At 37.4% G+C, this 14,244-nt stretch overlaps 1 protein-coding gene across 1 annotated transcript in view; it reads left to right on the top strand.

The window, feature by feature from the left end:
- Window positions 1–14,244, top strand: part of HMCN1 (hemicentin 1) — a 473,045-nt gene that overhangs the window by 226,223 nt on the left and 232,578 nt on the right. Inside the window, exons 12-14 of the mRNA XM_080824786.1 lie at window positions 6,757–6,898; window positions 8,022–8,149; window positions 10,875–10,988. Of these exons, the coding sequence (XP_080680912.1) occupies window positions 6,757–6,898; window positions 8,022–8,149; window positions 10,875–10,988 (384 nt within the window). The remainder of the gene's footprint in view (window positions 1–6,756; window positions 6,899–8,021; window positions 8,150–10,874; window positions 10,989–14,244) is intronic.

Genomic DNA, 14,244 nt, shown 5'->3' with positions numbered 1-14,244 from the left:
TATTAGTAGGATGTATAATCTTAAATATGCAAGTACGAGAATTGTGATCAAGTTTCATTTGTAAATGCCTAGATAATACATATACAACTAATCTGCAATAACTCTGTGAGTTATCATCCCTATTAAGGTATAGACCAGACACTATGGATTATTTAACCACTTTAAGGCTTATTAAGTGCTTTCTCTGTAAAATGGCAGTGACACTTCACAGAACTATTGTGGGAAATAAATTATGGGCCTAGAGTTAGATACCTAGCATATAACAGGCACTCAATAATTTTATCCACCTTTCTATTTCAAGAACTGACTACCATAAAGAGATTTACTCCCTAATTGTACATAATTTGGTTTTGTATACAACATTCTGTGAGTTCCTTGTGATTATAAAGTGTCTAAAAATCATAGGTACTCAATAAACATTTGTTTATGTGAAAGGCTAAAAACACAAAGAAATTTGTCCAAGCACTCTAAATATACCAGTAACCAAAAAATATTTTAAATTGTTGCTTAGGTAATTCAAAGCATTACCATTATCTGATCAATTTATTGATAATAATTAAATCATCTTGAAGAGAAAGTCCTTTAAGTCTTTTTGAGAATGTCCTACTGGAGGCATAATAGCAACAAATCTGACCCAATTGATCGCTAATAGGAGGTATGCCTTGTGAGTATGAAGATGACATTGGAGATTTGCAAGATTTAGGCAAGATTTTCTCTTCTACAGTCTTTATAGACAGAGCAATGGCTGTTCTCGTGGCCACTTAAAATTCATTTTGCCAGCCTTACCATTCATAGTGTGTTAAGACCCTTAAGTTTTAAAGGAGTGTTTATTTTTTTATTTTTAGTATCATAATCTATGTGTAACTCGTTAAATCATTGGTGAGAAATTATAAACACTCACATATTTTGCTTTTGTTATGATCAAAAGATAAAGAATGAATTAATGCATTAATATTAATGGAGTGCCATGTTTCCATTGCATTGGCTAATGAAAACCAAGTTGTTATTTATGATGTTGATGATGGTTGATGATTGTGGTAGTGATGATAATGGTAATGGTGGTGATAATAATGGTGATGGTCGCGGTGGTGAATTGAGATTAAAACCAACTAAAAATGGATTACTTCTTCCCCCATCCAAAAATTTGACTCTAGATTTTGATGGGAGTTGAACTAAGGTTTTTAAACTTGTTCTTGCTTCATTAAAACCACTTTATCAAAACAAAAGGAGCTTTTTTCTAGGAAATTAAAAATTCTAACCATTGAGATAATTACAGTGAGGTCTATAGTGAGGCCTATTGCATCCTTATTTAGCCAAATCAAGTGAAGCCCAAATCATTCTGACCATCTTTATTCAACTGTTATTTGGCAGAAATCTAATTTTGCTTCCATATTTGTTCATGTCCTTTCTGATTTTCGTATTGTCAGTGGAAATATTCTTTCCAGAACAATGGCAAATTTCTCACCTTCTGTGTGATGATCTCATCCCATCTGTGTGTATGCACACAGACTGATTTCATGACCCTGAGCAGCACCCTATATCCAGGCTTTATTTGAGAAATGACCTCTTAGCTCTCTGCATCCTGGTTAGAGTAACTGACATTTATTTTACATTGATACATAAACTACAGAGCCTACCAGTTGAATTCTTGCTAGGCAAGATGCCAGGCCAATTCTGTAAGACGTCATTGGAAGGCACCATGGTTAGACAAAAATCCCAAGAAGTGCTGAATCTTTGCAGCAATCCTGGGTTAAAATGAGCTAGACATATGAAATATTTTATTTTTGGAAAGTGGGACTGAATAAATGTGAATATTCAATAAATTCCAAAAAGAAAAAGTGTTCCTTTTTTCCTCATCCCCTGAAAATTATCTGCACCACTCCCACAGCATGTGTAGTCCTCTGGCATTTCAGAATTGGACTCCAGATGCAATCACAATTTGAACTTGTTGGCCATGGCCAGTCTCCCCTTGACCCCCTGCATTTCTGTAGACATATGTTCACCAAGAAGAATCCATGAAATAATGAGACTATCAACCAAGTCCACAGGCAGGAAAAACCCTTTAAACATTAACTTCAAAGACAATCATAATTTGAAAAACACAGTATAAACAGGAAAAAAGGGGAGGTAATTTTAAGCTGCTAGCAATTAGGCACTAATTAGTTTTGTTCAATTGTGTAGCTGCCCGGTCCAGCAGTACCACTTGTATCTCCTTCAAATGTATCACGATTCCTCAGACTAATTTTTCTTAGTGAAATTAAGTCATAATTTGGAGACTAACATAGTAAAGATATATCATAAATATAAATAGATCTAACTAACTGAATTTCTGGATTTCATTTATATTAAAAACCCAGTTAGATGGAAAGTTGACACCATGTCTGTTTGGCTCATCATTGATGGTCAGTGCTACAGGTTAGCACTGAGTCTGGAACATCATAATTATGCAAGAACTGTATTATTAAATTTATTTATTTTTGTTAATACTTATAATATCTATTTCAAACTCTGTAAAAGTGAATTTATTTTCATTTATCTTTTTGAGTAGGGAATATTTATACTAAGAAAATTACGATACTTTCTTTGAAGATTAAGTCTTCTCTCTAGTAATCTAGATGTAAAATGTGGAGTCGATAAGACCAAATATATCAACATTCCAGTTACTCCAGGGAATTTTTGTATCCTTTTTGACAGCAACTTCCTGATTTAATATTTCATTTTCAAAAGTCTATTTTTTTTTGCCTAAGAAGTGGAATGCATGTAATAGGAACTTGAATAATTGATATTTCCCGGTTTAGTTGTGTCCTGTGAATCCATGGGCTGAAACAAATGATCAATATAGCAAGACCTTGAGTGGTGTCAGGCATAAAAATTCTTAGAGCCAAGTTACAGTTTAGGAATGGACTGTATTCCATCAACAGCATTAAGTTTCTATTATTTACAAGTCGCTGTATAACATGTAAGGGATATTAAGTACTGTAGGAAGTAATGGAATATGGAATAATATGAAAGACATGGTCTTTACCTCAACAAACTTATAAACTAATAAAGAAAGAAAGAAAGAAAAAGCAGTTCAAACAAAGCAGACAGCAGTCAGGACAGGTTTGGGGTCCAAATCTGTATTCACTGTGTAGAAAGACACACAAGGCCCTATCTAGAGACTTTTCTGGAAAACAGAGTTATACCAAAGTTTTAGCTTAGCAGACAGAAGCCAGTGGTCAGCTGGTGGGAGCAAAGTAGGAAGGGGTCACCTGGTAACCGGTGGAGCACAGAAATAGGACATTGGGATCAACTTCATTTTACTTTCAAAGAGGAGTTACTTCCCTTGCTTTAAAATTCCTTTGGATCCAAAGAATACCAAAGCTGGTGGCATCACAATTCTGGATTTCAAGCTGTCTTACAAAGCTGTAATCATCAAGACAGTATGGTATTGGCACAGAAACAGATAAATTGATCAATGGAACAGAATATAGAACCTAGAGATGGACCCTTAGCTCCATGGTCAACTAATCCTTGACAAAGCAGGAAAGAATGTCCAATGGAAAAAAGACAGTCACTTCAACAAATGGTGTTGGGAAAATTGGACAGCCTCATGCAGAAGAATGAAACTGGACCATCTTCTTATACCATACACCAAAATAGTCTTAAAATGTATGAAAGGCCTAAATATGAGACAGAAATCTGTCAGAATCCTAGAGGAGAACATGGGCAGAACCTCTGTGATCTTGGATGCAGCAACTTCTTGCTAGATGCGTCTCCAAAGGCAAGGGAAACAAAGGCAAAAATGAACTATTGGGACTCAAGGATAAAAAGATTTTGCACAGCAGAGGAAGCAGTCAACAAAACCAAAAGACAACTGACAGAATGGGAGAAGATATTTGCAAATGTCTTATCAGATAAAGGGCTAGTATCCAAAATCTATAAAGAACTTATCAAACTCAATGCCCAAAGGACAAATAATCCAATCAAGAAATGGGCAGAAGACATCAACAGACATTTCTCCAAAGATATACAAATGGCCAACAGACACAGGAAAAAATGCTCCATATCACTCAACATCAGGGAAATATAAATCAAAACCACAATGAGATACCACCTCATATCAGTAAGAATGCCTAAAATGAGCAAGTCAGGAAATGACAGATGTTGACGAGGATATGGAGAATGGGGAACCCTCCTACAGTGTTGGTGGGAATGCAAGCTGGTGCAGCCACTCTGGAAAACAGTGTAAAGGTTCCTCAAAAAGTTGAAAATAGAGCTACCCTATGACCCAGCAATTGCAATTGGGGTAAATAGGTATTTACCCCAAAGATATAAATGTAGTGATTGGAAGGGGCACCTGCACTTATAGCAGCAATGTCCACAATAGCCAAACTATAGAAAGAGCCTAGATGTCCATCGATGGATAAAGATGTTGGATGTATGCACACACACACACACACACACACACACACACACACACATATGTGCAATGGAATATTATCCAGTCATCAAAAAATGAAATCTTGCCATTTGCAGCGAGGTGGATAGAACTAAAGAATATGATGCTAAGCAAAATAAATCAATCAGAGAAAGACAATTATCATATGATCTCACTCTTATGTGGAATTTAAGAAAAAAACCCAGGCACCTGGGTGGATCAGTGGGTTAAGCCTCTGCCTTCTGCTCAGGTCATGGTCTCAGGCTCCTGGGATTGAGCCCCACGTTGGGCTTTCTGCTCAGCAGGAAGTCTGCTTCCCTTCCTCTCTCTGCCTGCCTCTCTGTCTACTTGTGATCTCTCTGTCAAATAAATAAATAAAATCTATAAAAAACAAAACAAAACAGAGGAACATAGGGGAAGGGACGGGAAAATGAAACAAGACAAATCAGAGAGGGAGGCAAACTGTAAGAGTCTCTTAATCATAGGAAATAGACTGAGGGTTGCTGGAGAGGATGGGGGTGAAGGGATGGGGTAACTGGGTGATGGACATTAAGGAGTGCACATGATGTAATGAGCATTGGGTGTTATATAAGACTGATGAATACTGAACTCTACTTCTGAAACTAATAATATGTGATATGTAATTAATTGAATTTAAATTAAAAATAAATAAAAATCAAATGCTAAAAAAATAAATAAGATTTGTTTGGTTCCTTCCCTGTACTGATTGGACTAGATCTCTGAGAAGGGTCATGTAAAGAGCTCTTCCAGGGCCAGAGTCCGGGGAGGGGGATTAAGGCCAGCACAGTTGGGCTTACCAGGGTGCTGCTGTAGGTATGTGGTCCCAGTGCTGCCCTGGCAATGGGGCTCTTGCTGTGACTGACCACCGTGCTGCTGCTCATACAACTGAGCTGCATGGCCAAGTTCTAAGCCAACATTACCTTTTACTGAGTGCTCTGTTTCACAGTCTCCACTAAGACCTATTGCAGCATTTGGATGGTGGAGAATATGAATATCATCAGTTGGTTTGTCCAGGTCTTCAAGTACTTATAGGGCCTTCACTTTGAGACAGAGGGCCATCAGAAGCTGAAAATGAGCTATCCTTGTGTCATCATTTCTAACCACCAGAGTGACCTAAACATGATGGGCCTCTTGGAGGCCCACTGCAAGTGTTATGTGTAGATCACCAAGCAGAAGTTCTCTTCACGGGGCCTGTAGACCTGATCATGTGTCTCAGGGACATCTTTATCAACTTGCAGTGCTCCAGGACAAACTGTGACTGTGATGTCTGTCATGGGCCAGGACATGGTCAGGGCGAACCTCAAAATGTGGATCTACCCTGAGGATATGCAGAAGGATAGTTGGGACCTGCTACCTTTCAAGAAAGATGCCTTTTACCTAGCAATTCACATCTCACTGCCCGTCATTTCTGTGGTGTACCCTACGTTCTTCTCTTTCTATGATCCCAAAAGGGAGTTCTTCCTTTCAGGAACATTCAAGGTGGAGATGCTGGATGCCATCCCCACCAGTGGCCTCAGTATGACTGATGTCTCCAGGCTATAAGGACCACCTTCTTCCACATGTCCAAGAAACCCCAGGAGAATGGACTTACTGCAAGGCCAGTCTAGTAACCAAGGCCACAGGGAAGAGCAGGACTGGGTGGGTGGATGGCTGGGAGGCAGGACCTGGCTAGAGAATGGACAGAGGAACTCCCTTTCCCCATCCCCCTGCCCCAGCTGCCAAATGTCACTGTGTCTTGCTCCTGTAGCTCCCCTGGCTTTCATTCAGTCCCCTTCTGGAACTAGCCTCGGATTCAGTACCCTGAAGGAGGAGAGTTAGCCAGACCCTTCCCAATCCCTGAGGGCGGGGCCTCATCCACTTTCATGCATCCAGGTTCTGGAAGTAGGAATAGGCCAGGGCTCAGATGGGCTGACAGGGCTAGCCTGAGCTGCAGGGTCTCAGGGCAAACGGCCAGAAGTAAGGCCCTCCACTCTGAACCTGCAGGGTAGACGCAGGCTCCTGGGTCCCAGCCACAGCCTGCTTCAGGTTCTCAGGGAAAGGAGGGGCTCTGGAGGTACCAGGACTCCCAGTCTTGTGCAACCTGGGCCATAGGGAGCCAGAGAGCAGAGTCTGCAACTCCCGTCAGCTTTGGAGAAGAAATCTCCTGAGCCCTACAGCCCTACAGCAACTTGGTTGTTACTTCTTATAAACAAACTCTTGGAAGTACAAAATAAAATTAAAATAATGATGTAGTGAGAACCCAAAAATCTGCTAACACGGAAACCTCCTAATACCAAGGTAAATTGCCATTTCACTATTCATGTTTCTATTTGCAGAACCACCCAAAGTCACTGTGATGCCCAAGAATCAGTCATTCACAGGAGGATCTGAGGTCTCCATCAGGTGTTCTGCAACAGGGTATCCCAAACCAAAGATCGCCTGGACCATCAATGATATGTTTATCATGGGTTCACACAGGTACTGGGTTTGTATCATGTTCTTTGTTTTTACTGAATGAAGTGTTGGTGAAAAACCAATCAAAAGTTGGACAAAAGTAATGTGACTAACTCCCTAAGGTTAAGCGAGTTTTGCCCAAATCCACAACTTTCGATTTTCTAAATAGGCCAGGAAATGGCCATAAAATAATAAAGGATGAATTGACAGAGTTTGATACTCTTCAGTCTTGAATTTAATAGCTGGGCTAAGAACTTCACAACATTTTGTGTCGCAAACATGATACCATAACACTTGGTTTACCTTGAATCATTGACATGAGGATAGTGAAATTTCTGTGGGGCAAAGCAATGTGTAGTTTTCACTATTAAAAATATGGTCCTGGGATTTCACAGGGGAAAGAAGAGGCAAAGGACAGAGCAGTATCTCTAATTAAAATGTGTGCAAACGTTCTTTGCAATTGCTAGCCACTTTTGCCATACTGCATTGAGATGGATTTCATCTACTGGATGACGTCAAAAGACAATGAATCCTCTCGTGTGCAAAGAGTGTAATGAGCATGTGGGACACAAACAAGGAAGTTTCCAGCTATTGAACTTCCATTGTTCTGTGTTTTGAGGAGAACGAGGGCTTAAGTATAAGCCAGATTCTATTCCTAGCCTCACCTTTGACTTGCTGTGTGACAAGAGGTGTTGCATCTCTCAGGCTTGCACTTTGAGGAACGACCTAGCACAGCAATCGACACAGAGTGTGATTGCCTGGTTGCAAATTCCACTTCATCCATTTACTAACTGTCTTTGGGCAAGTTATATAATCCCTTTGCTCATCTGTACAACAGAGATAATAATAATATTTAACTCACTGGGTTGTTATGAGGATTTAAAATATTTTGTAAGCCTTCTGGAGCAGTTCCTGACACAGAGCAAGTACTGAATACATTGGGATCTGTTATTATTATTGTTATTACTATTATTACAACCACTACCACGACTACATTTCTGTTTCTATAGTGACAACATGAATAATTTCTATAATCAGCACCAAAAATGTAAGTCTAAAATATTTGAAGATATTTATAAGGAAGATGCTATAATTTCTTCATACTATTATTAGGGTATTTTCAATTTTCTTCTCTTTTCATGCATAGGTATAGGATGACCTCAGAAGGTAACTTATTCATCAAAAATGCAGTTCCCAAAGATGCAGGGATCTATGGTTGCCTGGCAAGTAATGCAGCTGGGACAGACAAACAGACTTCTACCCTCAGATACATTGGCAAGTATAATCAGTTTAAAAGGCAATGAAAAGGGGCACCTGGGTGGCTCAGTGGGCTAAGCCTCTGCCTTCGGCTCAGGTCATGGTCTCAGGGTCCTGGGATCGAGCCCCGCATAGGGGCTCTCTGCTCAGCGGGGAGCCTGCTTCCCTTCCTTTCTCTCTCTGCCTACTTGTGATCTCTCTCTCTCTCTGTGTCAAATAAATAAATAAAATCTTAAAAAAAAAAAGGCAATGAAAATAGGGTGAATATCATATCAAACAATTTAAAAGCACTTCTCTGAAAATTAATATTAGGAATGAGTTTTACCCAGTCTTACGATTTTTTATTTATTTCACACATTGATTAAAGAAAATACTGTAACTAATGTAAGTTAAAAGTTCAGGGAGTAGATAGCTTCATTAGTCAGCAGAAGTCCAGGAGGCTTATAGATTGTGGGTAGAGTCCCAGATGGTCTACGGAGTTTTATCCTTCCATGGTTTTTCTTTTGTTCGCAATATTTTGCTTACATATTAATAAATTCTATATCCTTTCTAGTTTACCTCAACTTCCATTTTATATTTTTCACTTATATTTAAAACTTTATAGTACTTCTATTATGATTAAATGTTTATAACATTTCTGTCATTTATCCTATCTACATATTATTTTCACTTTTCATCTTTAGTTTTTCCCCTCCAAACCTACACTTATTAGAGATGCATTTCATGATGATTATTCTATAATATTCCATAATATAATGGTTATAGTATATTATTATAATCTAATATTTTAATTTAATCATATCGAATATAATAGAATATTTCTTTTAAATTTTTTTAAACAATTAAAGGACAAGGGCATTACATACTCAATATCAGTTTGTAAATTGTGAATAATTAATGGCTGACAGTCTATCCTGCAATTCATAGTAAGGAAGTGAAAATGGCAGTAGAAGAGAAGAAGAAAGCAAAAATAAAAATTGAGAATTGCAATTGGTGTGGGCATATGAGGGAGGTCGCAAAAGTGTCATAAATACTGAATCTGAAAGCCTGGAAAGAAGTGGTCTCACTGACAGAGATGAAGAAGACCCATGGCAAGTAAGTTTGGAAGACTGGAGAGGAACCAGGCAGTGGGAATGCAGAAAGGGGGGGGTGGAAACAGATTCTGAACTGTAGACATGAATTTTGGTTCACTCTCCAGCCAAAATAGTCGACCCACTTATTCACCCAGAGTATCTAAAAATACTAAAGGTCGTGGAATATAAAATAAAAAATTTATGGTACGAAGTCCTTCCTTTTTGAGAGCTTGCATAGTGGGAGTGGCTATACCTAAAGAAATATAAGACAGCAGAGAGACAAGAAGTATAGTGAGGGTTGGCAGAGAGGAAGATTAATTCTGACGGGGAATTTGTAAAGATTTGTAAAGATTTCTCAAAGGAGACAGGATTTAAGCTCAGTCTGGAGGAATGAGTGGGATTGGAAGAGCTGGGGCAAAGGGCACTGCAGGCAGAGGAAACCGCTTTTGCAAAAGCAGGAGGATAGGAGAGAGTAGGGGCTGTTTTGGACTACCAGCTACCGGTGCAGCTTCCTATCTTGTGATAAGAAAGGAAGCGTTATGGAGGGTAAGTTAAAAAAAGAACGCTCTGCTCCAGTTTATGATTTTTGAAAGCCAAACTAGAAAATCATGAAACAAAATCACCAAAGGGTTTCTAGCAGAGGATTAACATGATCTTTGAGTAGTTAACTCTTAGCTTTGTTTAAAAATACCTCAATTAAAATAAGAAAGTCTTAACATGCCCAGTTCAGAGAAAAATGTATGAGTGAATGAAAGCATTAAGCAAGGGAGGAAAGAAACTTAGAGAATGTTTGTATTTAGCATCAAAGGGAAAAAGAGAATGGAGACTTAACTTTTTATAGATGTAACTTTTAGCCTTAGACTGCAACTCTCTGCAGTTAAACATGAATATCCTTAAAATCATGTAGAAAATGTTATAACAAATTCACCTGTAATTATATTATCCCCAAGTCTTAATCTAGCTGGTCTTAACATCATAGCTCCTTTGATATTTTTATTATTACCAGTCTTCTCTGTTTCTTTAGTATTGTTATTTCTATAAGATGTGCTCCGATTTCTAAGATTTTTCTTTCTTTAGATATATATACCTTTTTTTCCCATAAAGACCTTTCAGTTAATTTCCTAATTTTTTATTCTTTTATCAGAATTATTTTTGCCTGATACATATATTTGACCTTCATAAATGATCTTTTCATCACATACATCTACATACACTTGCATTAAAAGAGTCTCTTTCTGGGAACCTGGGTGGCTCAGTGGGTTAAAGCCTCTGCTTTCGGCTCAGGTCATGATCCCAGGGTCCTGGGATCGAGTCCCGCATCGGGCTCTCTGCTCAACAGGGAGCCTGCTTCCTCCTCTCTCTGCCTGCCTCTCTGCCTACTTGTGATCTCTGTCTATCAAATAAATTAATAAAATCTTTAAAAAAAAAAAAGAGTCTCTTTCTGTTTATAAGCACTGAAATAGCTACAAGCACATAAATACTGGTGGATTTTGTTAAACTGGTTCATTTAGTATAATTATAAACTACTATTTATAATATATGTATTATATATTATATATATAAATTATAAAATATATTTATAATATAACTAATTATTTATACTTCTAGTTATAAAAGGTGCATTTTGCATTGGGCCAGACATTAACCATTTGCTTGCTTGTTTTTTTCAGAAGCCCCAAAGCTGATCGTAGTTCAGAGTGAGCTCTTGGTTGCTCTTGGGGATACAACAGTTATGGAATGTAAAACCTCTGGTATTCCTCCGCCTCAGGTTAAATGGTTCAAAGGTACATTTCTTAAGCATGTTCATGTCTAGTTCATTTAGCTTTGTTTTCTCTTTTAAAACGATGATTTGTTAAAATTTTGTTTTGGTGTGTGACTTAGCAGCCCCATAAAATGTGTTTATGATCTCACTAGAGACAATAGTTGAGAATTCTGAACTCTAAATTTCAGGATTTGACATCTGGTGTGGATTATAGGACCATGAAAATCAAAGCAGGAAAAGTTCGCCTTTGCTAATCCAGCTGAACATTCTCTTTGTTAGTTTAGGATTGTTTCCTGTAGAAAATTGTCCAAGAATACTCTGCTAATGTTTAAAATGGCTTTCCTCATTTCAGTTCACTTTTCTTAGAGATAATGGCTGTCACAACTAGAAAGTTTTCTAGATTTCCAAAGACACCTTCTATAAAGTCCTCAGAAAAGATGTAACGTTAAAGCTTACAGGTAAATGAAAGACAAACGTGTCGTGTGGTTGACTTCATCATGCATGGTAAGATGCTTGTATCAATCATGGAAATTGTCTGCCTGCATTTGTAACATAAAGATCACACCTTTGTGTTTCTATCATAAAATAACGGTAATTGCTGTGCTATTTGTCTTAGTGAAAATACACTTGGGTCCTGGTCCAGGCTCAGATGCTGACAGTAGATATCTGTGTAAAACATCCCGCTTCTGTTTCTGTCTCAGTTCTTCCAATCTATGAGCAAGAAAAATTCCCGCAAACACTCTAAAAGGGAGGTTGCTAGGATTATTGAGATGCTGTTTGCAAAATACTTTTTAATCTTCAGATGAAAATGCTAAACAGTACAAAGAACTATTGTTATGATTCTGTTTGTTAAATCACAGACCTCCCCATAGCAACGGGTTGATGTCATAATCACAAAATTATGAATTCACCTCGGGTTCAAACTCTTGGGGAACATGAGGTGAAAAAGAAAGGCTTTATGTAGAAAACAAACACTTTTAAATAATACAAATCAAAAACAGGAAAACTAAGAGATGATACCATTTTCATTGTTTTCCATGTTAAATGATTTTGGGTCTTCATGTTTTCTGTGATAAAAGTGTTTCTAGATTTGCTTCTTAATTAGGTTTATTTCAGGCAACATAAACTAATTTTACTTATTTAAAATATTTAAATCTTTGAATTACAAATGAAATAGATAACAGTGTCAAACTCATATCATAAATAAATCCAGAAAAAATGTACTATAGATGCAGTATTTCTGTTTTATGAAAGTCAGTAGTTAATGTTAAAAATAAAAATTATAAAAAGTAATATAACCTGCTGATTTCTCTGCCCATAGATAGCAGAGTCACACAGAAAGTCTTTTATTTTCTGAAATTGAGCTACTTCTCTGAATTAAATGTAGTTTCCATGTTGGCCTGGGTCTCATAAATGGCTTGGATGCTAAGGAGGTGTTAGGGAGCAATGTAGCCACCATATGGAAGATTCTAGAATTGACTACCTATTAGTTCTCTCAAACATAGATCTTGTGGTCCAACAGGCCCAGTATATAAAATCCCATTTCTCTGTCCAACTTATGAAGCAACAGAGCTGGAATGTGGCCATTAAACACCAACAGACCATGCTGGAGGACTGCAGAGCAGTCATAAACCCTTCAATCAGGCCAACCTATTGCCCTTCCTATCCCAAGCAAGCAATTTATTGCATATGCAGTATCTGGATCATCCAGAACAAAACTAGAGGATAATCTCTTCTACTTGTAGATTGGCTCCAGAAAGAAAGGAGGAGGAGGTAGTTGAGCTTTCCTTTTCCATCTCTACTAGAGATGAGACAATAGGAAGGTTATGAAAATTATACCTATGGAAAACAAGGGGTGAAAAAGAGACCTCACCTTAACCAGAGAATATCTTTTTCCTTATACCCCCCCCCCTTTTTTTTGGCAATTCTGATTGAATGAAATAGGTGGTGCTTGACTGTAAGAACACATGGGATCTATCTTCTTAACAAATGTTTGAATGTACAATACGGTATTGTTAACTATAGGCACTTTATTGCACAGCAGATCTCTAGAACTTACTTATTTTGTATAATTTAAACAACAGTTCCTCATTCCCTTTGCTCCAAACCCCAGGCAACCACCATCCATTAATAAATTATATTCCATTCAGACCATCAGAGAAAAGGAATTCCATAAGTACAAATACCCATCAAAATTTTGTATTTTTCATTTTTAACAATAAGCAACATACAGTGGGTTCAAAAAAGAATGGGCAACACTAGAGGGGGGCTGGGTTATGGACATTGGGGAGGGTATGTGTTATGGTGCTGTGAAGTGTGTAAGCCTGATGATTCACAGAACTGTACCCCTGGGGTTAATAATACATTATATGTTAATAAAAGGAAGAAAAGAAAAAAAAGAAAAGAAAATGCATTCTGGAAAAAAAAATGTTGCATAGAGGGTATTTCTGGGAAACTAAGAAATTGGATTTTTAAATTTAGATTGGTGTTTCTTAAAGTGTAGTCAGGAATTCCTGGGGGTTCCCCATAATTCTTTCCAGGGAATCCAGGAGATCAAAATTATTTTCCTAATTACACTGAGATATTATTTGTCTTTTTCATATTCATTGTCTCATGAGTATATAGTGGGCTTTTTAGAGGCTACATAATGCAGATGCAGAGATGAGCATTCAGCTGTCTTCTATTAAGCTAGTCATTCTAGAAATTTGCAAAAATGTGAAATGCCACTCTTCTCACTAAATTTCTCTTGTTTTTGGAAATATAATTATTTTCTCATATACTATATTCATTGTGTTAAAGTGTCATGAGTTTGTTATTATAAAGCAAATGCATACATTTAAAAACTTTTCAGTTTCATTTCTAAAATGCTGAATAAAAATAAATATAGTTCATATAAACAAAACCTCATTAAAGTCTCCAGTAATTTCTAAGAGTATAAAAGGGTCTTGAGACAAACATATTTGAGAACCACTCACTAATCACCATCAGCTATTTGAAAGGATCTCATGCCAGGGATAATGATCTCTCTGTTTGTTCATCTTACATCCACAGAGACCAGAATTGAATTTAAACTACAGCATAAAGAGAACCCTCTTCAGTGGTAATGATTGTTAAATTCTAGCATAGATTGTCAGGAAAGTTTGTATAGTTTGTTACTATTTATACCATTCTTTTAATTTTATCTAATATTAAAACTAAATAATCCCTATTTCATATCCATCTCAAAGTTCTGTATTTCTCTATGGCTTCTCAATAATTTGGTGACTAATTTTTCAGTA

This window comes from Martes martes (genome assembly GCF_963455335.1).
Source record: "Martes martes genome assembly, chromosome: 15".
NCBI classification, from domain to species: Eukaryota; Metazoa; Chordata; class Mammalia; order Carnivora; family Mustelidae; genus Martes; species Martes martes.
Note: the sequence above shows the minus strand (reverse complement) of the source record. Positions and strands in the feature narration are given on the sequence as shown.